This window comes from Azolla caroliniana, unplaced genomic scaffold (assembly GCF_043228905.1).
Source record: "Azolla caroliniana isolate FFs.n. ecotype wild unplaced genomic scaffold, voAzoCaro1.0.p SCAF_7, whole genome shotgun sequence".
Lineage (NCBI taxonomy): Eukaryota > Viridiplantae > Streptophyta > Polypodiopsida > Salviniales > Salviniaceae > Azolla > Azolla caroliniana.
The window spans coordinates 7,189,723-7,215,803 of record NW_028230442.1 but is presented as its reverse complement, the minus strand read 5'-3'; the positions used below and the strand labels follow the sequence as shown (position 1 = coordinate 7,215,803).

The window sequence follows — 26,081 nt, the reverse complement described above, 5'->3', positions numbered from 1 at the left end:
AAGTCAACTCAACAACGACATACAATATCAACATGCACAAAAACACATACATGGACATTTATTTCTCATATGCCCTTATCTACCTATTCAAACCACACAATACACATAGAAGGGTGAATTGTATCAAACTGTCCTTGGTACACAATGTGTGCACCACCAATCAAGAAACATAAACTCCACAATCCTTCATTGACAACACCACATTATTGAAGTCATCTCTTCCTTGGTTCAGGTCCCGAATGGTTCTACTCAACATTCATGGTCGTGACACCATTTTGGATGCCTACTCGAACTCATGAATGATTGTGGATGACATTTGGGTAGTTATGAACATTGTTGGTTTAAGTCAAGCTAAAGTTATTATGGGTTCGAATATTCTTAAATGATTCAATTCAATTTGGTGGGTTCTCAAACTACGGTTGATTGGTGTCAATGATTTATTGTTTTTAACTTAATGTTTTGATTTCTTGGACTTGAAACCAAAGTTTGTAAGAGCTACCAAGGAGCCATTTAAACCAAATAAAAAAGCTATATACGGAATTGTTTAAGAGCTACCAAGGAGCCATTGAAACCAAATAAAAAAGCTATATACCGAATTGTTTAAGAGCTACCAAGAAGCCATTTAAACGAAATCATTACGGGAAATGTGAAATCGAATTGTCACGAGAAAGGGAAAGCAAAATTTGAAACTAGATCGAACCATTTAATAATAATAATCACAACTATTTTTGCACACACGAAAATTTGAATTTAAACAATTCAAAACCCTAAAAACCATCATCATCATCCTTTTCATGTTGTAAACCAACAACATGGCTCGTGTTTATTTGTTGATTGATTAACCCACTGCACACTAAATATATACAACATCCTAACTCGATCGAAGTCAAAGAAGAAGCAGAAAGCCAAGCCAACCGGCCGGCTACTCCATCGAAGAAGGAAGGAAGGAAGCAGAAGAAAAAGGTTTGTTTTGGGGGAGGCCGTGGTGGACAGTGGCGGCTCTGAGAGGATGGTCAGCAGGGGCGCAAGGGCGGCGTGGTCCCTCCACCGCCGAGAGAGGGGGGTGATCGCTGCTCCGTCTCCGGCCTTACACGCAGTACCCCACCACTTCAAGGCGGCGGACGCCTCACCCTCCGGCGAGACGCCCGCCGCCACTCTCTGCTTGGAGCGGGCGCGCCCATTCAGATGCGCCTCCAGCCGGTCCTTAGCCCAGCGAAGCCATGCCTCCACACAGCCCCCCAAATCCCCCCTTGTGAGGGTTACAGGTACAGAACCACCCGGGATGAAGTTCTCTCACTTCCACTTACTCATATATATGCCTCCATCTATGTCCCTTCTTTTGTATGTGGGATAAATGTTGCGACGTCTTTCATTCTCTTTTCTCATATGGGTCTCACTCATCCATCGCATACATACATACACATACATATGTACATTAACATACTATGTATGGGCTTAGCGTCGTCACGTACGTATATATGATGATTTTGTAAATCAAATTTTTTTGGGGGGGATTCTAATGAGCTTTTGTGATATTCTTTTATTGTATTTAGTTGACTTATGTCGAACTACATTAGATTCTTATATTTTCATATATGTAATACAACCCCCTTTACATTGTGTAGTGGTCAATGCAATGTCCCAAAAGAAAGTTTATCTATCATTTGGGGGTAGAGTCATTATTCGCACATGTATTCGGTTACCAAACCAACTTCAAAGTCAAAACCAAGGTGAACCTATTCTTCTTACCATACCTCTACAATTAAAAGATGAAGGACAAGTCCACTTTACATCCATGCAATAGTCCAACTTGTTGGTTCTACAAAGTATTTGATCCCTCTAGCAAACCACCTAGAATTCAACCATCATGATGTTTATACTTTTTCATTGACCCCACATTTTGGGATAACTTGGCATCTTCACCATCTTGGATGCAACACACATCCCACTTACTTTCTGCTCCATGAACCCGTTCCAAAAACCGGAGGAACGGCAGAACCAGAAAACCGGTGATGACGCAGTGACCGGTGAACTTCCGTCGACTACGGAGCCAGTCTAGTGAGGCACCAATGAATGACCTAACGTCACTCAGTACGGTGAGGTACTTCTAGCCGTACCTAGTGAAAAAAGATATCATACAGAAGTTGCATGCGGAAAAAAGAAGAATAATATATTATTCGAGATTTTGAACGGTCACAATGAAAAGGTGTGACGTCAACCCATTTAAAGCTCACCTTTGCGGTGTCATCATGCTATTATTGTACACGTCGAGCATGCGTGGGAGTCAAGAAAAGGCGGCGGCGAAAAATGGGGGCATAGAACTTCCGGATGAATGGAGGAGTCTCATTTCGCGAACGCAAGATCTTGAGAGCACAATAGAGTGCGCAGATTTCCAGACGAGCACAGGCAACCAACCAAGCCCAACTGCACAACCGCAACCGAAGAAGGTCCCAGCAATGATCGACCTCAACAAAATCTCTGAAGGCACAGTGCATGCCCTCTTTGGGTTACCTGCCAGAGGCATGTGCTCCATCGAAAATCTGTCCACAGAAATCCTGACCAAGTACTTTAGCGAATACTCCATAGCTAGCAAGGCTTACTGGACACAACGTGGCGAGAATCCCCTGTTCCGGGAAGTAGCTCTTGTCCTGTTGGAATATGAATTTGTGCACCCTCGAGCACCTGCCATGCCGAAAAACAGGGCCAGATTCATAATCGCAACATTCGAAGGCCTCAAGGTGGATTGGTCGGTGATTGTGGTTGACTCGTTACATGCAAGAATAGCATCCAAAATGGATGGGAAGAAGGCATGGGGCGGATTAGCATAGTGGCTAACACTATTGATACCCCCAACACGAGTCATCAAGCCAAAGAAGCGAGCCCGGCTAGAAACTACACCAAATAGTCATCCAAATGACAGCAGCTCCTAGCGAAACACACCCCTGGATGGACAGCAGGAGAATTTTCTTGGAGGGAAGAGGAAGCATAGGCAAACCGGATGCAGGAGCTAGTGGATAAAGTTCAGGAAAAGGTGGCGACACCAATCAAGATAAAGTTGTGACGGCATGACAGGGACTAGGAAGACCTGGTACGAAGGGTACACCAAGAAATCATGGAAGAGGAGGCTGAGGAAGAACCAGCCGAAACCCTCCAACATTGCCCAAGGAAGCACAACAGTGAGTAGAATGGGGAAGGATCAGGTCTGGAAAAGGACAACACACCGATTCCCCGCTCATCGGTGGTGGAACCCAGCACGGAGGCCGAGTTAGTAACAAGACCAAAAGCGGTGGCAACAATTCAACAGGAACTAGTTACAAAAAGACTTACCTGATCGGGTCTTCTAGGGCAATATCAACAAGAGGAACGCCAACCGGAGGGGACACCGGAGCAAGAAGCATCGTTTGGACAATGGCTTAGGAGGAGGAAGAATTGCGACCAGAGCTAGTGCATCAGTTCATTACAATCACACAACACGGAACTTGCCGACAATGGTTAGAATGTCTTGGCAAGCAGATATCCGGTGTGGCGGACCAGATGGATGAAGAACAACGAGTGGAGCGGCGCCGAGTGGAACAATTGCTGACAACCACTGACGAGTTGGATAAGGCCAGGAATCAGATTCGGAGGCTAGAGGAGGAGTTGGCAAGGGCTAAGGAGTTCGGGGTCCTCATGTCAAAGATGGGCCAAAACACAGCCTCCGGAACAAAGCCGGTAGAACCGACCAATCTACAGAAGGAAGCTCCGAAAACGGATGCACAACCGGAGGCCAACACCCCGGTAAAAGATGTTGAGTGGGAATAGGAAATGCTAACACTAAGGGAGGAACTACCCACTCAAGAAGCATTAAGGGAGAAAGAGAGAGCACAGAGGAAGACAGCCGAAGAAGAGAAACAGAGGACTGAGGAATGTCTCCGGAAGAGTCAATTGAACAACGACTGGCTGAAGGAGGAAAGAGAGAAGCTATTGAAGGAAAAAGACAAGCTCCGAAGAATGGTGGAAACGGAAACGAAGCCAGTGGATAGGTCCGGATAAAGACGGGCAAGCGACGACGACGGCAATGGCGACACCGGAACGGGCCAGACAAATGAACAGAATGACCGGGAGCGACGAGACGACGACATTGACGCCAAAAAAGCAACAGAGATGAAAACAATGATAAGACAGCGGGCGGTCGACAGACAATGACAGAGACGGTAGCAAAGGCGGTTAGAAAGAATGGACGGGCGAGTAGCTAGCTAGCTACTAGTAATAGCTAAGTAGTTATCGGTAATAGCTAACTAGCTAGTGGGAATAGCTAACTAGCTACTGGCCAAAGCTACAACCGATGATCATAGCTAATTAGCTACAAGCAAATGGCAGTAACTAACTAGTTATTGGTAATAGCTAACTAACTACTAGCAATAGCTAACTAGCTACTGGCAATAACTAACTAGCTATCAGTAATAGCGAACTTGCTACTAGCAATAGCTAACTAGTTACTAGCAATAACTAACTAGTTACTAGCAATAACTAACTAGTTACTAGCAATAACTAACTAGCTACTAGCCAAACCTACAACCGGATTATCATAGCTAATTAGCTACAACCGGATGGTAATAGCTAACTAGCTACTAATAATAACTAGCTAGCTATTGGCCAAAGCTACAACCGGATGGCAGTAGCTAACTAGCTACTAACAATAGCTATAGCATGAGAATCAAGAAGACGCCATCATTATACCTTTGACAAACACACAATAATCAGCTTGTGTTTTATGGAATCCATGTTCCAACATGAAGGATTCAAACTTCTTATACCATTGGCGAGGAGCTTGCTTCAGACCATACAAGCTCTTCGGGTTGCGGCATATTCATTTCTCCACAAAACCTTCGGTTTGTAGGATATAGATTTCTTCATCAAATTCCCATATAGGAATGTTGTTTTTACATCCAATTGCTCTATTTACATATTCATACTGGCAGCAATACTTAACATTGTTTGAATGGATGTCATCTTTACGACTGGTGCAAAAATCTGATCAAAGTTGAGCCCTTTCTTCTGTTGAAATCCCTTTACTACAATTCGGGCCTTGTATCTAGGTGAGTTATCATCTTCCCCATTTTTCAGCTTGAAGACCCCTTTGTTTCTCAAGGCTCTCTTACCTTTCGGTAATTCTACCAAGTCATAAGTGTAATTTTCATACAAGGAGTCCATTTCATCTTGCATTGCTCTTTGCCACTTCTCCTGCCATGGCTTCTTCGTAACTTTTTAGCTAATCGTCATCAGTCAATAAAACATATTGGCTAGCATATCGAGATGGTGCTCTCCTTTGTCTAAATGGATATCGTCTATCTCCCATGGTCAACTTAGGTCATGTTGTTTTTGTCGACTCTTTATTCGGCTCGACGTCATATGTATTTGTCGGTTGCTAAAGATCATCTAGCTCTGACTCGTATTCCTCAATCAATCTCGGTAGGTCAGCCAATTCCGACTCATATGTAATAGTCAGTGGCTCTGAGTCGACTGATTCAGATTCAACTATGTCGATTGGTTGTCTCATATAAGCCGATTGTGTAGAGACGACTAGTCCTGAGTCCATAGAAGTGGGAGTCGACAAGGAAGACAACTCCAACTTCTACTGTTTCCAGTCTTCAATAGTCTTGTCTTCCATAAATACTATGCCTTGACTCCTCACCACTTTCTTGTGGAGTATATCCCACAACTTGTAGTCGAATTCATCCTTTGAATACCCTAGGAATATGCATGGTTTCGACTTGTTGTCGAGCTTCAACCTCTGATCCTTAGCAACATGCATATATGACAGGCATCCGAACACTTTCAAGTGTCGATAACACACATCTTTACCTATCCACACACGTGGGACATCACCTTTTAGGGGCACTAAGGGAGACATGTTAATTAGATAGGCTGTTGTCAACATAACTTCAGCCCAATACGATGCTAGAAGCTTTGCATGTGAGAACATGCTCCTCACTCTTTCCCTTATTATTCGATTCATCCTCTCTGCAAGACCATTAAGTTCAGGGGTCTTAGGTATCGTATATTCTAGCCTTATGCCTTGGGTCTTGCAATACTCCTCAAACTATCATTTGTACTCGTCACCATTGTCAGTCCAGACAACCTTCAACTTTCCACCAGACTCCCTTTCAGCTCTAGCTTGAAATTCCTTAAAGACTGATAGCACTTGATCTTTTGATTTTAGCAAGAAAGCCCAGAACTTTCCATTGTAGTCGTCAATGAATGTTACGAAGTATTGTCCACCACTATGTGAATGAGCATCCACATAATTGTTGAGAATTGATCCGACCACAACCAGTTGCTTCGTATGAGAATGCGGGTGCAAAGAACGTGAAAGATAGTGTACAAACAAAACAGATAACAGAGAGTAGAGACACATAATGTTTACGTGGAAAACCCGAAAGGGAAAAACCACAGGGGTCCACAAACCCCAAGAAACAAATCACTATGTGTACGGAGAGGAGTACAGGGAGACTCGGAGGCAACAACCTCGAGCTCGTCTTTGTCAAACAAACGGCGACAGAGTTCCTACTCTCACTCTCTCTCACTCACAAGTATAGAGGCAACTACACACTATAACTATACAACAATAATGACTCACAACTATACCATAAAGTTTGCCCTAGTTGTATTTATACTGATATAACTTTCTGGGCTATTTACAAATGTGGCCCACATGGGCACATTAAGACTAGTTATAAAATTAGTCTCCCGAATTGGCTACTAAATCGATCATTCGATTTTTTATTTTTTATTTTTTATTTCGGCCTTGGCCAAATTTCTTGTGACTCTCTATTCAATTCGGCTCATACTCTTCCCATCCGGAGGGACCTATTTTCCCAACAATAGCATACATCCGTGTGGACTAATTCTAGTGCACATTCTCTTCTCCTTGGCTGTCTTGAGTGAAATGCAACTCTGTTTTGCTTTCCGACCAGAGAATACCTACTAAGGGTATTGGCAAGTTTCCTTTGCTCTGTAGCACTACTATATTACACTACTACAACACTGTTCCACCCTTACCGCTCTACACAAAGTTTGCCCTTGCTCTACATATTTATAGATGTGAATAAGGTATTATTATATTATAATAATAGTTAATCAGCCAATTGGTCGACCCGACTATCCGACCCACAAGTCGACAGTCTAGTGTATTCAACTATCCAGATAGCTTGACTAATCGGCCTTGTTTTCAACCATCTGGTCAACCCGACTAGTCCACCTATTGTCCTTTGACTTACTGATCGATCTAGTCTACTCGACTGGTCGACTCTTCATTCCATCCATCTAGTCGACTACCAAGTCGACTCGTTGGTCGATCTTGATTGCTGAACTCAGGGTCTTCAAGAAGACAAGCACAAGGATGTTGTTGAAGACAGGTGGCGGCCAGCAAAAGAATATAAAACCAAGCTCTAATACCATATGTTGGAGACTAAGACCATCAATGCGTAAACAAGAACATCATCTATGTTAAGAAGACCACCAAGTTAACAAGTTGAAGCAAGATCAAGGAGACAAAGTGTGAGAGAGAGACAAAGAGGCACACAATGTAACTGTCTTATTCCAAAGGTTACAATACAAGAATGGCACTATCAACATCATCATGAACTAGGTTACAAAGCCAGTTATATACTGACTAGGCTAGGGCAACTGCCCTTTGACATAATTGTCCTAAACCTCATCTATCCAAAGGGATAGTGTGAATACGTTGATTATGAACCCATATTCCACACATTGGTCCCTACTCTTGATGTTGGAGATTGTGAAAAATTCTTTGGGTATGTGTGAAAACATTAGTTTTCATCGTTGATGGGAGTATTGAGAGCAAGTTATGCCCATTCTCTTCTTTTCTCGGGCCACTAGAGGTTCTCGTTCACATCCTGGGCATGACACTTCTCGTTGGAACATCACAATAAGCTCTTGTGTCTATTGGTTTAGGTGGTTCACTAGTTGTTGTGATGGAGGCATCTTGTGTTGAGTATACCGCATTCTTTGTGCCATGTGATTGTAGTATTCGTGTTTTGTTGGGCACTCACCCACCATAAGTGGACATTGGCAATTAAAACACTTTAGCTCGGGTTTGCTTGGTCGTCCTTAGTATCCCGTTGTGGATTTGTGTTGTTCACCTCACAAGACATAGATTGGAATTTGGTCTTCTTCAAAATCAATGAAGTGAGAGAGAACTTCCTCGGCCTCTTAAGAATCGTGATAGTGACCCTCATAAGTCCCATACAAGATCGTACTCCCCCAACCTAACCTCAGTAATATCTATCGTGTTCAAGTTCCGCTAGATGTGATCCGATTTAAGAGAGTGACAGTTGTTGTGGAAGGATAGTGGGGAGTGTCGGGCGAACCGGTCTGGGTGTTCAATTAATGGTCCTTGCCTAAACTACCCATTCGGTGCTTGCTAGCAGTTGTCTTGTGTGTGCATCACAGAAGCTTTGCACCACTAGACTTGTAGTATTGAGGGTGTCTTTGGTGTAGGAGAGGGCTATCAAAACGGGTGCATGTTCATCCAATCCGGACAATGATCAAACATGGAAGGAAACAATTGCTTAGTCACAAAAGTGCACAAAAGAATATCTATATTCATGGAAATCAAGCTCACAACGGTATAAAACCTTGTAGAATTCAATTCTGTGAAGGTGCTACTCAATAGTGGGAACATGCTCACTCCACTAAGGAATAGGGGCCCAATGCATTCCCGATTCACAGACATGACCTCACAACAATGCTCAAAGTTCAACCTATAACTTGGCAACTTATAACTACCAGTAATCCTAGGGTTTGTGATCCAAAAATACCCCTCCTCTATAAATAAAATACATGCATAACTAAAATTTGTTTCCTAAACTCTTCTAGGCTTCTCTCATAAAATTTAGCATTGAAACACCTAATCACACATTTACACCTACTTCCAAGCACTCTCAACACTTCAAGACACTCACATGCACAAATAAACATTCACATATCAATAATATCTCATAATCGCAAATGCTCATATTTAGGCACATAAAGTTAAAAATACTTATATAAGTCAACTCAACAACGACATACAATATCAGCACGCACAAAAACACATACATGGACATTTATTTCTCATATGCCCTTATCTACCTATTCAAACCACACAATGCACATAGAAGGGTGAATTGTATCAAATTGTCCTTGGTACACAATGGTTGCACCACCAATCAAGAAACATAAACTCCACAATCCTTCATTGACAACACCACATTATTGAAGTCATCTCTTCCTTGGTTCAAGTCCCGAATGGTTCTACTCAACATTCATGGTCGTGACACCATTTTGGATGCCTACTCGAACTCATGAATGATTGTGGATCACATTTGGGTAGTTATGAACATTGTTGGTTTAAGTCAAGCTAAAGTTATTATGGGTTCGAATATTCTTAAAAGATTCGATTCAATTTGGGTTCTCAAACTACGATTGATTGGTGTCAATGATTTATTATTTTTAACTTAATGTTTTGATTTCTTGGACTTGAAACCAAAGTTTGTAAGAGCTACCAAGGAGCCATTGAAACCAAATAAAAAAGCTATATACCGAATTGTTTAAGAGCTACCTACCAAGAAGCCATTTAAACGAAATCATTACGGGAAATGTGAAATCAAATTGTCACGAGAAAGGGAAAGCAAAATTTGAAACTAGATGAAACCATTTAATAATAATAATCACAACTATTTTTGCACACACGAAAATTTGAATTTAAACAATTCAAAACCCTAAAAACCATCATCATCATCATCCTTTTCATGTTGTAAACCAACATCCACGATTACCCCACTGCACTCACTATATACAACATCCTAACTCGATCGAAGTCAAAGAAGAAGAAAAGGTGTTTGGGAGACAGACAAACGAAGAAGGAAGAAGAAGCAGAAGAAAAAGGTTTGGTTGGGGGAGGCCGTGGCGGACAGTGGCGGCTCTGAGAGGATGGTCAGCAGGGGCGCAAGGGCGGCGTGGTCCCTCCACCGCCGAGAGAGGAGGGTGATCGCTGCTCCGTCGCCGGCCTTACACGCGGTACCCCGCCACTTCAAGGCGCCGGACGCCTCACCCTCCGGCGAGGCGCCCGCCGCCACTCTCTGCTTGGAGCGGGCGCGCCCATTCAGATGCGCCGCCTGCCGGTCCTTAGCCCCTCCACCGCCGAGAGAGGAGGGTGATCGCTGCTCCGTCGCCGGCCTTACACGCGGTACCCCGCCACTTCAAGGCGCCGGACGCCTCACCCTCCGGCGAGACGCCCGCCGCCACTCTCTGCTTGGAGCGGGCGCGCCCATTCAGATGCGCCGCCTGCCGGTCCTTAGCCCAGCGGAGCCATGCCTCCACACAGCCCCCCAAATCCCCCCTTGTGAGGGTTACAGGTACAGAACCACCCGGGATGAAGTTCTCTCTCTTCCACTTACTCATATATATGCCTTCATCTATTTGCCTTCTTTTGTATGTGGGATAAATGTTGCGTCGTCTTCATTCTCTTTTCTCATATGGGTCTCACTCATCCATCGCATACATACACACTATGGGCTTAGCGTCGTCACGTACCTATATGTACATGATGATTTTGTACAAATTTTTTTCTTTTTCGGGGGGGCGGGGGGGAGGGGATTCTATTGAGCTTCTATGATATTCTTTTGTTGTATTTCCTTTTATGCCATCACCCATTCTTACTCATCATACGTCCCCTCTCAAGTGTTGTAAACCTAGATGACATAAGTCTATCTATCTCCTCTTGGGACAACGTCCCCATACAACATAGTTGTGAAAATTGCCCAAATCAATTTCCCTTTCATCCTACGGAGTTGTTGTGTTACCCCATGAAGTCCATCAAACAAGAACCCATTTCCCATGGTCCAATTAAACCACATCCCCCAATATCTAAGGTAATAAAAAACAACCTTATACGATGGTGTGGGCATAACTTTATCCTCATCCATAAAAAAACCCATTTATAAGGTGACAAAATATTTCCTGTTATCGATGCCCAAATTTGTGACATAATCACCCAAATGGCTTGAGAAACCGAACATGTAATGAACCTATGTGTGGCATCTTCTTCAACCACCGTACAAAAAGAACATGTCCCATTTGAAATATGTCTTTGTTTTAAGGCCATCGCCAAAGGCAACCCACCAACTATGGCACGCCAAAGAAACACCGTTGCACAAAATGGAAGATGAGACTGCCACCCTACAACTAAAACTCTACACCACCACTCCACATTTCGAGTAATGCGCCATGTATCCAAAACCTTATTTGTTAACCAAGCTCTATCTTCAACCAACTTATGGTACACATCATTAGTGTGCACCACATGAATCGATTTCCCATTACCAAATGACCAATCTTTCCATGGTTCCTCGACCACCAACTCTAGAATTGGGAAAACTAATCTAGGCAATGCCAATATTGATTGCCAAATATACCCATATCCACGTGGTATATGAAACTTATGTTTGATTGTCCGAAAGGCCATCATTTTCCTACGTAACTCTAAAATGCTATCTTCCACAGTTACCAAGCCTAGCCTTGCCATTCAATTGAATTGTGAATTTAGACTTTCTTTTCCATCCCAGTGTAATATCCTTGAAGCTGCCAACACCTTTGTTGCCAATGAATTTATATCTTTTCTGCACTCATGAGGTCTCCAATTAAACAAATTTAAACACCGTTGCCAAGAAAGCACCAATTGTTGAACCATAATAGATCCTGAACACTTAAATTGCCGAGTACTATTAACCACATGCCACCACGAAGCTGTAATTCTCGTTTTCCCATAGTAAATACCAACCTTTTCCACAAAATAGGTAATTATCTCTGCCCAAGGTTGGGTACCTATGCACATACCTTTCAAAAGATTGAATCTTCGAGGCACCATATGATCTTCTAAATTTAGTAAAGCAGCACCCCCTAACCATTTTGGGGTGCAAATATTGTTCCATGATACCCAACTCATACCAAGGTTTGTTTCTTTCTTCCATAGTGTACATTTAGGTGAACGAGCTAAATGATCAAGTGATTTCTTTGTCCACGGTAACAATGACAAAAAATAAGAAATCATTGGAATCATTATAGCTTGTACCACTTTGAGATGAATACTAAACGGTCGTGCCTGAGACCTCCAATACATAAATTTGTCCAAAATGGTTCCCAATATCCAATTCAAACTTTGTGATGATGAGACATCAACACCAATAGGGTAACCTAAGTGTTGACACACACTCCCTTGATCTATTATTTGGCCACCCCATTCAAGATCAACCAAATCATTGTCAGTGCATCTAATGAGCATCGACTTTTGCATATTTATATGTAATCCGTACGCTAATGAGAACACATTCCACACCTCAATGGCTTTAGCCATGTTATCAAGTGTTGATTTCAGAAATAAAAATGAATCATCAGCCAATGCTTGGGCGATCAATTGTTTCCCTGATGGTTGAGCTAATCCAACTATTTCCCCACGTTTTGCCAACTCATGCATCTTCACCCAAATCGGGTCTGTAGCAATTGCAAATAATAATGGACTCAATGGGCATCCTTGTCTAAGTGATCTTTTCAATGGTATTGCCTTAGCAACTCCACCATTTAATACAATGTGTGACACTGCACCTAATCCCCCCAACAATGATATTCAAGACATCCTTTCCCCAAAACCCATATGAGACATAAGTTGAGAAATAAAAGACCAACTTACATGATCATATGCCTTCTCGATGTCGAGTTGTATCATTACAATATGTTGTTTGGATTCCTTTGCATAATCCACTACCATTTGCACATTTTAAATATTATGTAGGATGTCCCTTCCCTCAATAAACCCATATTGCATTGGATGGACCACAGATGACAACACCTTTTGAAGTCTATTTGCAATTACTTTGGCAAAAATCTTATACATCCCACCCATTAATGATATCGGTCTCCATTGAGCAAAAGGTATAGGAGATGCAACTTTTGGTATAAGTTTAACAAAAACAACTTTCCATGAATCAGGCATTTTACCGAAACTCCAAATTTCTTGGAATATCATTGTTAGAGGAGCTTTGAGTTCTGATACAAAGGCTTTACAAAACTCATTCATAATGCCATCCCAACCTGGGCTTTTCTCATAGACAAAATGCCACATGGAATGGTGGGGGTTGAACCCATGACCTTCAAGTCTTATTGGGCAACCTTACCAATTGAGCTACATGCATTTATACATTATTGTATTATATAAGATTCAACTTATTTCATTATCGATTGATCACTAGAACTTTCAAGAACCTTGTAGAGAATGCATCTTCATGCACGCTTTGGAAGTTTCCATGCACTCTCTAGAAGTCTTCTAGCTTTCATGCATACCTCCACATTCTTGTATAATATATTGGGGTGCACCTTGATTGTAATCAAGGTGAACAAACTGTCATGAAAGGGTGGAATGATGTGATCTATCTAGATGATATCTTGGTCTTCTCTTCGAACATCAAGGAACATACTCGACATGTTAGGTTAGTCCTCACCAAACTACTGGATTCAGTATGAACTGTGAAGAGAGACGGATTTGTAAATATGTTTCTTATGTGGTGTTGAGGCCATATTTGTAAATAGCCCGCAAGTTATATAAGTATAAATATAACTTAGGGCAAATTGGTTTTGTTGTTGTTCTTGTTGTTGGATACACAAAGAGAGAGAGAGAGAGAGATACAGAAAGTTGTTTTTGTGTGTAACCGCCGGCTGGTGAAGATAAAGAGCTCGAGGTTGTTGCGTCTGTGACTCTTGCTATAATACCTCCTCCTTATAGTGACCATGTTCGGAGTTTTGAGAAGTCCTGTGGTTTTTCCCGATTAGGGTTTTCAACGTTAACATTTTGTGTCGTCTCATATTTTGTGCGTAAGTGCATTCTATCTATTGTATTATTTCCTACTTCGTCCATTGTGTGATTGAGACTCGGTTGTGGCCGAGCACTATTTCCAACAGACTAGAGGCCGAAAGTCAGAACCAGACTCGATCTGATCCAGAAGAACTAGGCAATCCAGCCAAACCGGACAAGCCTATCCGAACAATACATGATCCAGAGAACTAGCTGAATTAGGCTAGACTTAGACTTCATCTCTGCCGATTTGGCCATAAGCCGATCAACTTGTATTTATACAATTGTAATTGTAATCTAGGTTTACGAGGGAGATAAGCCCAATACAAATTGTATACTCATGTAGAGTAGTCTTTTTACGAGGGAGTTTGTTGGCATAAAAGGTCCACACCACCCAATGTGTATCTCTAATGTGAATACGTTCCCAAGTTAGGGCTTGAGTATATACGCCCAACTATAACATTGTATAGAAGAGAGTTCTCAGAAGAGAAATAAGAGTTTAGGGTTTAGAGAAATAAGCCCAACTGTAACATTAAAAGAGAAAGAGAGAGGCATGGCCTGAATAAGTAAAGAGGAAATATCACTCAAGTTTTTTGTTTGCTCCTTCCTTGTAGGTGATTCGAGGGTATGTGGGAAATTGTCAAAACCCTAAGGGCATTTGGGAGAGTAGAGAAGATGCAGGTCGAATGGTCTAATAATTGGAGAGGGGCATTTCAGGAAATATAATAAACACAGAGAAAAGAGAGCACCGAATAGAGACGAAGAAGGAGCTAGCTGAGCTCTCGCCCATGGCTTCCCTTCGTCGTCCTTCTCTTCTTCAGCGGTCCACATCCTTCTTCACAGTTCGTCGATACATCTTCTCCACGCAAGAAAATTCCATTCCCAGGAATAGCAACTATAATGTACAGAGGTTTTCTCGCTTCTCTTTGACTTCCCAAACAGGAGATTTCAAGTTACCAAGAGAAGGTGCTTCTCCCCTGAAACTGAATTGTATATATTTCGGGTAATCCATTTAGTTTGTGAAGGAAGATCATGACTTTGTTTCTTTGTTTCTAGGCATTTCTCTATGTTTTAGATGTCTTCATTCCACGGGAACGAGGATATTTACACTCTAGATTACTGAAATGATCTTTGAACTTGGAATACTTCTATATTTCTTTAAGTTTTCTGTATTCACTTCCTTGAAAGAAAGAAATTTACATGCTTCCAAAATTTCATACTGGTCTATCATTTTTATCACAGTTTATTGCGCTTCTGTCATTGCATTTTTCTTTATGTTATGCTCTCTTCAATCCAGAGAATGTTTGTATCTGTTTAATTCTTTGTATATGATTTGTTCTTACCTTTGGCTTTGTTTATTTCTTTGTACATTTCATGAAAAGAAAGATTTTCATACCTGGAAACTCCTTTGAATCCGAAATATTTGTAAATATTTGTAAATCTTTTGATGGTTTGCTATCTTCTTTACATGGAATTGAAGGTGTTCATACTTTGGAAACTGTATTGAATCAGAAATCTTGTATATTTGATCTATACTTTACATAATTATTAACTCCTTTGAATCAGAATTTTTTATAAATGTCTTCATGGTTTTCTATCTTCTTCTCATGGAAAGGAAGGTGTTTGTACCTGGAAAGTTCTTTGAATCACTTTGAAACTTCATGCCTTTGTTTATTTCTCTGTATATCATTGTACTCTTCTTTATACTTTATCTTCACTCCATGGACAGGAAGAAAATGTTTTGAAGCACAAAGTTATTTTAATTCATCCTTTACAGAAATGGAAAAGAAGTAGATAATTTGTTGTTTTTTACCACAATTTATTATAGTTATTTCTCTGTAATGGAAAGGAAGAAGTTTTACTTGGAAATTTCTTTGAAACAGAAATAATTCTTTGAATTAGCCATTAGTCTAAATCTTTTCATGGTTTGCTCTCTTTATCCATGGAAAAGAAACTAATAATTTTTCATCCTTGATACCAGGGGAAATTCATTGTCCTGAGGGTAAATTGTCAAAATACCCCACTTCACTTTTCTATTTGTTAAAATGCCCTAAACTTCTGAGCAATGGTTAGAATACCCCTTTTCCCAAACAACAAGAACTAAGGGAACATATAAGCTTTTGGTGCCATAATTTCAGCATCATTTTAGCACTGCATCACCAATTTCAAAACCCTTCTTGCATCTGAGCACCATCACCACCAGTTTTGGAGCACCATCTGAGATTGTTTCAGGTCTTGCTACAAGCATATGCACCTTTTCTTCCCTCAAACAAACATACATTTTCAATTCCTCTATCAATTGCTCAAGGCTTAATCTAACAGAAGTGGCTTCCTCAAGAATTGAGTTTATAGATATTGTAATCGCTATAGAAAAGGAATTTTTTACTTCTTCAATTGGTGATTGAACTGGAAAAAGGAAACCAATTTGATTCCCTGCTTGATCCAAAGAATGTTGCTAAGGTACATTCTATTGCATCAGACACTGGATCCGTTGTGGTGAAGTCCAGCAAGTGTGGATACAGGTTGCAATGCAAAGACTTAGAATGTTCTTGGAATTGACTTGCTTCTGTAATCCATATTGTTCTAATATGTGAAATTTGTGTATTGGAAATAACTTTTGTCGTGGTGTTCAGCAATTTGGGCAATAAAAAGGCTCCTTCAGCAAGGATAGATATAGAGAATTTTACAGAACTATATTGAATCAATTGATGATTTTCATAGCGAACACGTGTCATTCTTTTGGACCTAGTTGCTTACAAAGCTGAAGAGTTGGCCTTCAACATGATCAATGGAGGATATGAAAAAGTATACCTTAAATTGCATGCATTTTTGCAATTTTGAAGGAAGTCAATTTAGGAAGGTAAGTTATTGAATGTTGCCAAGCACATCTTTATAGACTTTATTTAGTGGAGTTCAGAGTTACAAACAATTTGTGTAGAGGCCACCTTTTTGAATGCTAAGTATGCATTTTTGCCATAGTTGTTAAAAAACGCGTATTCTTTGTTTAGAGTATGTTTTAGAATACTCTGATGTATTCTACGTTTTAGAACTGCCGTTTTTAAAAATTTGACGTATTCTACATATTCTAAAAATTTGATGTATTCTACATATTCTACGTGTTTAACAAATATTTATCATTTCAATAAAAAAAATTAATTTTAAATTTTTTTGAAAAAAAACCTTTAAAATTCAATAAGTATTTAACGTATTTTACAAGTATTCTACATGTATTCTAAGTATTCTACATGTAATCTAAGTATTCTACAAGTATTCTACAAGTATTCTACAAGTATTCTAAGTATTCTACACGTATTCTAAGTATTTAACGTTTTTAATGTATTTAACATATTTTATCTATAAAATATATATTCTAAGTATTTAAAAAAAAGTTAGAATACTTAGAATACGTATTCTACACGTATTTTATGCTAAGTATTTTACAACAATGATTTTTGCAATTTTGAAGGAAATCAATTTAGGAAGTTAAGTTATTGAATGTTGCCAAGGACATCTTTATAGACTTTATTGAGTGGAGTTCAGAGTTGCAAACGATTTGTGAGTTCACAGACCACTTTTTTGAATAGTAAGTATCTTGGGCATTTACACTGTGCTACTGGTGTTGATGCTAAAGGAAATTTATTTCTTATTCTCTTAGCTGTCATTGATAGTGAGAATGCAGAGAGCTTGACATGATTTACTTTGCACTACTGATATTTATGCCATAGGAAGGTTATTTCTTATTGCCTTGCTACCATTGATAATTAAATGCAAAGAACTGGACATGATAAAATACTTGCCTTACGTTTGCATTAGATTGAGATAAAGTTTTTGCACTATATGAATTCACATCTCAAACCTCTCTGTTGATTATAGAAGAAAAATTCCAAGAACTTTCTCAGTCCTTGCATTGCAATTTGCATCTACACTTGTTGGATATCACCACAATGGTTTCAGTGTTTAATCCAATAGCATGTACCGTGAATATTCCATTAGCAATTTGAGAACTGAATAAAATTCTTTTTTTGTAGCAACTACAATATCTATGAGATCAAGTCTTGGGAAGCCACTTCTATTAGATTAAGTCTTGAGGAATCTAGGGAAGAATTGAACGTGCAAATTTGTTTGAGGAAAGAAAATGCATGTTTGTTTGAGGGAAGATGTGCATACGTCTATAACAAGACCTCAAAAAGTCTCAGATGGTGCTCCAAAATTGTAGTGCTTCTCAGATGCAAGAAGGCCGCTGAAGCTCAAATATCTAGTATAGTGCTAGAATGATGCTGAAAATGTGACACCAAAAGCTTCTGTATTCCATTCCTTTTCTTGTTTGGGAAGAAGGGGTATTCTAACTATTCCTCAAAAGTTTAAGGTATTTTGACTTATAGAAAAGTAAACTGGAGTATTTTGTCAATTTATCCTTGTTGTTATTATGATTAAATTGGATGTGAAGGTCTTCATCTACCATAGGTACATGCTACATGGACATTTATAATAATACATTATAAGATACATTTCAAGAAATTGCAAATGAAAGATGCATATAGATTAAACCTTTTGCTTTTGACAAAGAACTGTACTATTAGTAATATGACATATTTGATATCAAGCACAATGATTACAAACATTTCCATTGACTGTGTTATGCTTTTATTGAATGTGGAGGTCATCTTGTACAGATTTATATGCATACACCCATCATAGGATGCATTTGAGTACCAATGCTTGTGAATGGAGTATGTATAAAATTTGTATTTTCAGCAAAATACAAGAACCTCACCAACTAGTAATCCTACATTCTTTATACTAGTACGAGGATCACTAGAATTTCTACTTCATATCGTGCTTCACTTGAATGTCAAGTCCATTCACCATATTTACTTTGTTACTGTTCGCAAACTAGTCTTCGAAGTTACTGTTTTTATGTCTAATTGTATCTAATTCACATTACATTTTGTTATCAGCGGTTGTGAAGGATGGTGATCCAAGTAATAATGTACCTGATTCAATTTTCTCCAAGATGGGGCTCTTTTTGCATAGGCGAGATGATCATCCCCTTGGTATTCTGAAGAATGAGATTTACAGATATTTTGATGAGAAATCTCCAGGGTTGTATCAGAAGCTTGATAACATTAGCCCTATTGTCTCTGCTAAAGCTGTAAGTTCTGTCTTCCAATTCTCATGCAATTGATATCATCTACACCAAAATTTGCTCCTTTTGCTGATGGATATATTCTTTTTTGTATGATAGAATTTTGATGATGTTTTAGTTCCACCGGATCATGTTAGCCGAAGCTACAATGACACTTACTATATAAATTCTGATACTGTTTTGAGAACCCACACTAGTGCACATCAGGCAGAGACGTTAAGGAATGGATTCACTCATTTTCTTGTGACTGGTGATGTGTATCGCAGAGATTCCATAGATTCTACACATTATCCTGTTTTTCATCAGGTTTGCCTTAATTTATGAATTTCAGTTTTCAAATTTCATGTTTTTACACCACATGGTAACTTCTTTGAAAATATTATAGATGGAGGGATTTCGTGTATTTACTCCAGCAGAATGGGAAATAGCAGGTGTTGATGGCACAACGTTTGCACTCCAAGATCTGAAGGGAACATTGGAGGGTTTGGCAAAGCGATTATTTGGTGAGATCAAGCTATTCATGACTTCTTGTTCTTTACATAACATGACGTTTTATGAATATGAAAATCCATACTACGTTTCTGAGAAGATTCTGGAGAAAGTTTGTCTTCACTTATTTTATAGATAAGCATTGGATGTTTGATTTAACTTGATGCAGGTGATGTTGAGACTCGGTGGGTAGACACTTACTTTCCATTTACTAATCCTTCATTAGAGCTTGAAATATTTTTCCAGGTATATCATAGCTGACTTCATTAGTGACATAATCTTTCTAATAGTGCTTTCCAATTCATTTAATTATGATAATATTTAGGACAAATGGTGTTTAACGACTTCGATTTAGGCAGGAATGCTTGTGAAAAAATCAAATTAGGTATTCTAATAGCTACGTTGTTTTGTTGCACATCCAAGTGCCTAGACTGTTTCCGTCTTATAAAGCTAGATAGATCAGACACAACCAACATTTTTCTTTCCCAATAAAGCAGCTATGATTTTTGGTTAATACAATGAAGAAGAGAGTCCATTTCAATAGAAATAGATAGAATTCAATTTATTGTTTATCACAGGGATTTACCTACTGACTGCTATATGTGTGGTTTCTTGGTTACTTCAACTTAGAATGAAACTCATATCTATTCTCTTAGACTACCCAATCAGGGTGACTGGCTGGAGGTTCTAGGTTGTGGAGTGACTGAAGCTGCAATTTTGGAAAACAATGGGAGAGCTGGAACAGTTTCATGGGCATTTGGTTTAGGACTTGAGCGTCTCGCCATGGTTCTATTTGATATTCCTGATATCCGATTGTTTTGGTCTCATGATCCACGATTCGTCACTCAGGTATAGTCTACAGATTGACATTCACTTATTCTTTGGATAGCATGTCAACTAGAGTTTCTCTGACTAAGCTTTATTTTTTAACCAGTTTAAAGCAGGAAAACTTGGTATAAAATTTAAACCATTTTCTAAGGTAGATTTGGTGTTAATATTTTTTTCAATTCAAGTTATTAACCAGGCAAAAAGCTCGTTTTCACAATTTCTTGAACCGAATATGTTATGAAAACTTTTGGAAGCTCAAAGATGATGAGGGCTATTGATTTTTTTTTCTTGCCAGTTTCCTCCTTGTTACAAAGACATCAGTTTATGGATAAATGATTCGTTTACTGAGAATAATCTGTGTGAAATTGTTCGAGGCATTGCTGGTGACTTGGCTGAAGAGGTCATCTTTCAAGATGCATTATGGTTTTGATGAAAAAGTGATTATTGTGGGATGAGCATGGGGTTAACAAACTTTTTGGAACATGCAGGTGAAGTTGATCGACAGTTTTACAAATAAAGAAGGTTTAACAAGCAATTGTTTTCGGATTGCATACCGATCTATGGAACGATCACTGACTGATGATGAAATCAATCAACTACAGGTTAGCTCAATCATTGTAGCATACGTCAAGATCAATTCTTTCTTTGCATACACACTAATATCACTTATTTCAGGATCGAGTGAGACAGGAGGTACAAACCAAGTTGAATGTGACACTGAGGTGACATGAGTTAAGCTATTAATTTTATGGATAGCTTGCAATTATTTAAATAGCTCAAATTTTAGTAGACATAATTCATGGATGAATTTGCTTCAATGAAAGGATGCCTGTGGTAGTGCGAAGCATTTTGCGTAGTGAAAAGAAGCATGCTGATGTCTGTTTCTTTTGAAATGAAGTATATGAACTCAGTGGGTAAGAAGATAGAAAAATATAATTCATACAACAATTAGGGAATGCAGGATTGTAATTTACTCTTTAAACTGAACTACTTCAGAGTGGATAAAACCATTGGAAATTACATCATATGTGTATTGTGAGGTGATTCATACAGATATTATTCATGCTGTATCCAAGGAGAGATTCTAACATTCTCAAACCTAATAAATAACAAAAGCTTATGTTATAGGGAAAGTATCCTTGTTTTATGTGTGCATGATAGTAGCCAACCTTAGATGTCTTTTCGATCAATTGCGGCAGTTGATGTTCAGATTTATTTCTACCCTTTGTAAGTCCAGCACACTAATGTTTCCCATTTTTTATAACACCTGATTCCCCATCAAAATCCATTTCTTGTCAACAGATAGTGTAAATTTTTCCATTTGTTGAGCCAATTTGTAGGATAATATGCCCAAATAACTTCAAGTGTAGTTTGTTTTGTTTTGAATGGATAAAAAGCATGCTTTTTCATCACTCATAGCCCAAGAAAAACAAATATGTTATCGTGCTTTTTTGGCACCAAATCACGGCATAGGAATCTTGTTACATTTGTCCAACTCCTTTTGTGTAGTTTCTGAATTTCTTCTTTGAAGTAGAGTCTTGTACACTGTAGCTTCACGAATAAAATTTGATGTTTACAGACTCTACTTCAAAGATCCATGATAATGATAGTAATTTTTATTCTTGAGATGGTTTTACAAACCAAAAAGTTAAGTATGATGTATGGGATGAGTAAATATGGTATCCATTGGTTGATATCATGGAGCTAATAAAAGACAAAGTGCATTGGCTTCATCCAAGTGTCTTTGGGTAACTTGGACATGGTGAGCCATCTACATGATCGATATTGTTGTTTAATCCCTTTATTCATCACTTGTTTGTACAACGATTTTACCACATTTTGTAATTCTTTGAGGTTACTCATTAGGATTTGGTTTATGAGATTCATTGTATGGAACAATGTATCTATTGTCATGAGGGTTGTGACCAATTCAACATTAAGATATGATGCATTGTTGAGGCTTTGTTATTTATGAATGTATCATTAAAGACAACATCATAACTTGTGGCATGTTTATTAGCATCCATGTATGGCCAAGGATTCATGAGGCATGGATCCCATATGTTTGCCACACCAATTTGAGGAAGTCTTTGAACGGGCCCTCAATTACACCAAACAAGTGAGCTATTGAGTGTATCATCAACTTGGTTAGGCTGATCAAGCTCTTTCTTGTGCCAAACAAGAAAATTTCCAAGAGTATTCATGTTATGTCAAGCAAACAGATTGTGAAGCATTTTCATGACATACTAGGCAAGTGGATAATCAAGCGAATCCAAGTTATGCCGGTTGAGCATATTCATGTCATGCTTGACAAGAGAATCCATGTTGCACTAGTTGAGTGCAAAAGCCTCTTTCAAATCCACTTTGAACCAAATGAGTCATTGGCTTCCCAAGCTCACATATAATACTCATGGTTGGGGTCATAGTGTGGATTTTGAATGGTGTTTAACTTTGTTGTACCTCAATTCTATTCAATTCTTTCACTCCACTTCATGTGAAGATCTTCAAGTGAGTTGAGTCATTACACTTCTTCACATGGTTCAGTTGGTTAGGGTCCACCGATCAGAAGGCCATTTATTAGACCCTCTAGTGTTTGTCGTCACAAAGTTAATTCTATGACTTGTTACAACTTTTTTTTTGTTGGAACTAGTAGCTTAGTTAGTGATATATAGAATCAATGTCATCATTATTCTACTTCTAACAATCCAACTCCATGTTGTAAATACATGTAATATCCACTTTCAATGTTCCACTTGCTAACCATGTCAAATAATATTCTTCTTCCCCATTCTTTGAGATTATTGCAGGTGTGGTTACTCAACCAAACTGTTTGTTGTGTCCACTATAGTTCAGTTCACAAGTAACATTTCTTTTTTAAGTCAAAGAATGTCGATGATGTATCTCTTGTGATGATGGCAGTCCTAAGTGAGTCGAAACATACTCATCCAAAAGCCATGTGTCGATGCAAGAAGCCGATCTACGGTCTTAAGCCAGCACCGCGTGCTTGGCATTCGAAGATCACACACTCTCTTCACCAAATCGGATTTCGAATGTTGAAATCGAACAACTCCTTGTACATCTAAAACGAGTCGAACAACCCAATTGTCATCATCCTATACGTGGATGATTTGGTAATCGGAGGACTAAATCTAGCCAAAGTCAATACAGTGAAATCATTGCTATTCGACATATTTGAAATGAAAGATATGCAGGAGCTCCATTACTTGGCATCGAAGTAATTCAGACACCAGACGGGATCCTGATCTCTCAACAACACCGCGTTCTCAACTTACTCTACAAGTTCGGAATGACCGAGTGCAAACTTGTGTCTACTCCTCTTGACCGTAATCTCAATCTCGATGTCGATTCCGGCACAGCTGAGTGCGAGCCAACTCAATATCGCCAATTGATCGGCAGCCTCATCTACCTAACCATCACACGACTTGACCTCAACTATTTTGTCGGCCTACTTAGCCAATTCATGCAAAACCCGCGAAATCTCCATCTCAATTGCGCTAAGAGGATACTTCGGTATGTCAGTGGTACGATGGATTACGACATTATGTACAAGTTGAATACGCTTATTCGACTCGAAGGGTACACAGACGCAGATTGGGCTGGATATAAGGAAGATAGGTGATCGACATACGGATTCGTCTTCTCCCTCAGTAGCGGAGCAATCTTGTGGAGCAGCAAGAAGCAACCGACAGTCGCACTGTCAAGCACGGAGGCTAAATACAGGGGCGCAACAATCATTGCATGCGAAGCCGTATGGTTGAAGCGCGTACTAAAGGATCTGGGCGTACCCATCAAAGATTTGATTTGCTTATATTGCGACAACATGAGCAGTATCTACCTGCCTCGCAACCATGTATTTCACACGCAGACTAAACACATCGAAGTGCACTACCACTTCATTCGTGAGCGCGTTTAGGCCGGCGAAATCGACCTACAACACATTAGTACGCACCTTCAAGTTGCGGATATCTTTACGAAGGCCTTAGGCATCGACAAGCTCGGGCAATTCGCATCCGACCTTGGTCTCACGGTATCCACATTGCCAAACTTGAGGGGGAGTACAACATGAGACACAGAAGCAGCCGATACGCAACCAACACGGAAGTAGCTGATCAGTTGATCGCAATGGACCAGATGATTCGAAGTACGATGGCAACATTCAAGATGAACAAGGAGCATGAAGCCGAAAAGCCGAAAAGCCGAACAAGAGTTCGGATGAGTAGGATATGAAAGTCGGAAGCCGATTCATTCGAATCAAAGTACTCCGAAGACTAGATCAAAACAATTTTTCGACAAATGGAAGTTGTGTTCGACAACTTTTCAACAATTTTGGTTAGAAAATGCCTATGCTTCTCAATCCTAGTTTGAATAAGCCAAGAAAATGACTATATAATGTCTCAGTCTTTAAATCCTAATTCTAACTTTCAACTTTTCAGATGAACATTATTTGATGAGATGGCCTAGTCAGTCTAAGGCACTAGATTAAGGTTCTAGTTTGAAGGGGTGTGTGTTCAAATACCACATTCATTATCGATACACTACAAGGTTAGGGTAAAATTTAAAACTAGAAACGTAAATGTTTTTGTAAGTACCATAGGGACTGATTGCAGCAGGTACCGGACTAGTGCTTCGGGATCGATCTAGGACCATAGGGATTGGATTCTGTAGGGATAGCTTCATATCCTCCTTCCCGTATAGATATCACCTAGCGAACTCCAGGGATTGATCGAACCCACCAATACCTACGGGTTATAATTCTTGAAGTTGTTTTCTTTGCAAGAATAGGCCGCAACCTATGCTATCTGTACGGCTACTTCTCTGCCGGCTTTTGATCAGAAGCAAGTGAAGGAGACCTAGCTTGCTTTAAGTTAGAGATGGCCAAGTTGGTCTAAGAGAAGATAGTACTGATTGTATACATTGTTTGATTGTTTATCAAAGAAGAAGGTCATCAATAGATTTGTTGCCTTGGATGAAACCCCCATGTTGAAGAAAGAAGTTACTAGACTTACTCTTATAAAAAAGATCAGGAGAACCCAAGAATTTGAGTGAGTTCAAAGAGATGGATAACACATTAAAAGGCCAAACTCAAGATGCACCAAGATATGTATCATGCTTGCCGCCAGTAGAGAAAGATGTATTATTAGATCACCTAAGGGATATCGTGACATGGTTTCTTTCCTTTTTGTCATCAATGATGAAACTCCATCTAGTTTTGAAGTTGTTAAATGCATTGATTCTAACTACTGGTAAGTGGTAAGAAGAAATACATGTTGAGTGAATTTGAAGTGGAGGATCTTGGTGCTCCAAAAAAGATCCTCTGTATCCAAATGTTTAGGGATAAGAAAGATGGCAAGTTTTGGCTCAGTTGAAAAAACTACAAGAAGAAATACTCAGAAGGTTTAGTATGGTCAACACTAAATTTGTGAAGGTTCCATCATCTTCACATTTGTGTTTGTGTTTAGAGCTTTGTACAACAATAGAATATGACATAGAGTACATGGCTTGAGTGGTGTTTGAAACTATCATATGATATCAAACATACATGAATTGTTTTACATGCAAGTACATATTTAAAAAAATGCATGGGAAATCCAGGAAAGCAGCCTTGCAATGCAGCAAAGTGGCATCATATGAACAACTTCGCATTACAACTCAGGTATTGCTCCCAAGGAAAACCATTGCAAGTGCTTCAATCAAGTAGTGTACCACCTA

At 39.5% G+C, this 26,081-nt stretch overlaps 1 protein-coding gene and 3 non-coding genes across 4 annotated transcripts; 1 reads left to right on the top strand and 3 right to left on the bottom strand.

Moving 5' to 3' along the window:
• Positions 1-974: 974 nt before the first annotated feature.
• On the bottom strand, positions 975-1,282 carry LOC147861755 (signal recognition particle RNA). Its single transcript, XR_015530068.1, has one exon.
• An 8,717-nt stretch (positions 1,283-9,999) lies between these two features.
• Positions 10,000-10,141, bottom strand: LOC147861754 (signal recognition particle RNA). Its single transcript, XR_015530076.1, has one exon.
• Positions 10,142-10,171: 30 nt separating this feature from the next.
• On the bottom strand, positions 10,172-10,307 carry LOC147861753 (signal recognition particle RNA). Its single transcript, XR_015530077.1, has one exon.
• A 4,320-nt stretch (positions 10,308-14,627) lies between these two features.
• Positions 14,628-21,476, top strand: LOC147861752 (phenylalanine--tRNA ligase, chloroplastic/mitochondrial-like). Its single transcript, XM_087322974.1, has 10 exons — positions 14,628-14,854; positions 18,847-19,040; positions 19,134-19,340; positions 19,420-19,537; positions 19,693-19,769; positions 20,193-20,372; positions 20,458-20,502; positions 20,647-20,751; positions 20,840-20,953; positions 21,027-21,476. The coding sequence occupies exons 1-10, from the start codon at positions 14,677-14,679 to the stop codon at positions 21,075-21,077; spliced, it is 1,269 nt and encodes a 422-aa protein (XP_087179100.1). The 5' UTR covers positions 14,628-14,676; the 3' UTR covers positions 21,078-21,476.
• Positions 21,477-26,081: the final 4,605 nt, after the last annotated feature.

Coding starts and splice junctions, on each gene's coding strand:
- LOC147861752 (XM_087322974.1), top strand. CDS start 14,677: ATGGCTTCCCTTCGTCGTCCTTCTCTTCTTCAGCGGTCCACATCCTTC. Junction 19,538..19,692: donor TTTGGCAAAGCGATTATTTG/GTGAGATCAAGC, acceptor AACTTGATGCAG/GTGATGTTGAGACTCGGTGG. Junction 19,770..20,192: donor AGCTTGAAATATTTTTCCAG/GTATATCATAGC, acceptor CTACCCAATCAG/GGTGACTGGCTGGAGGTTCT.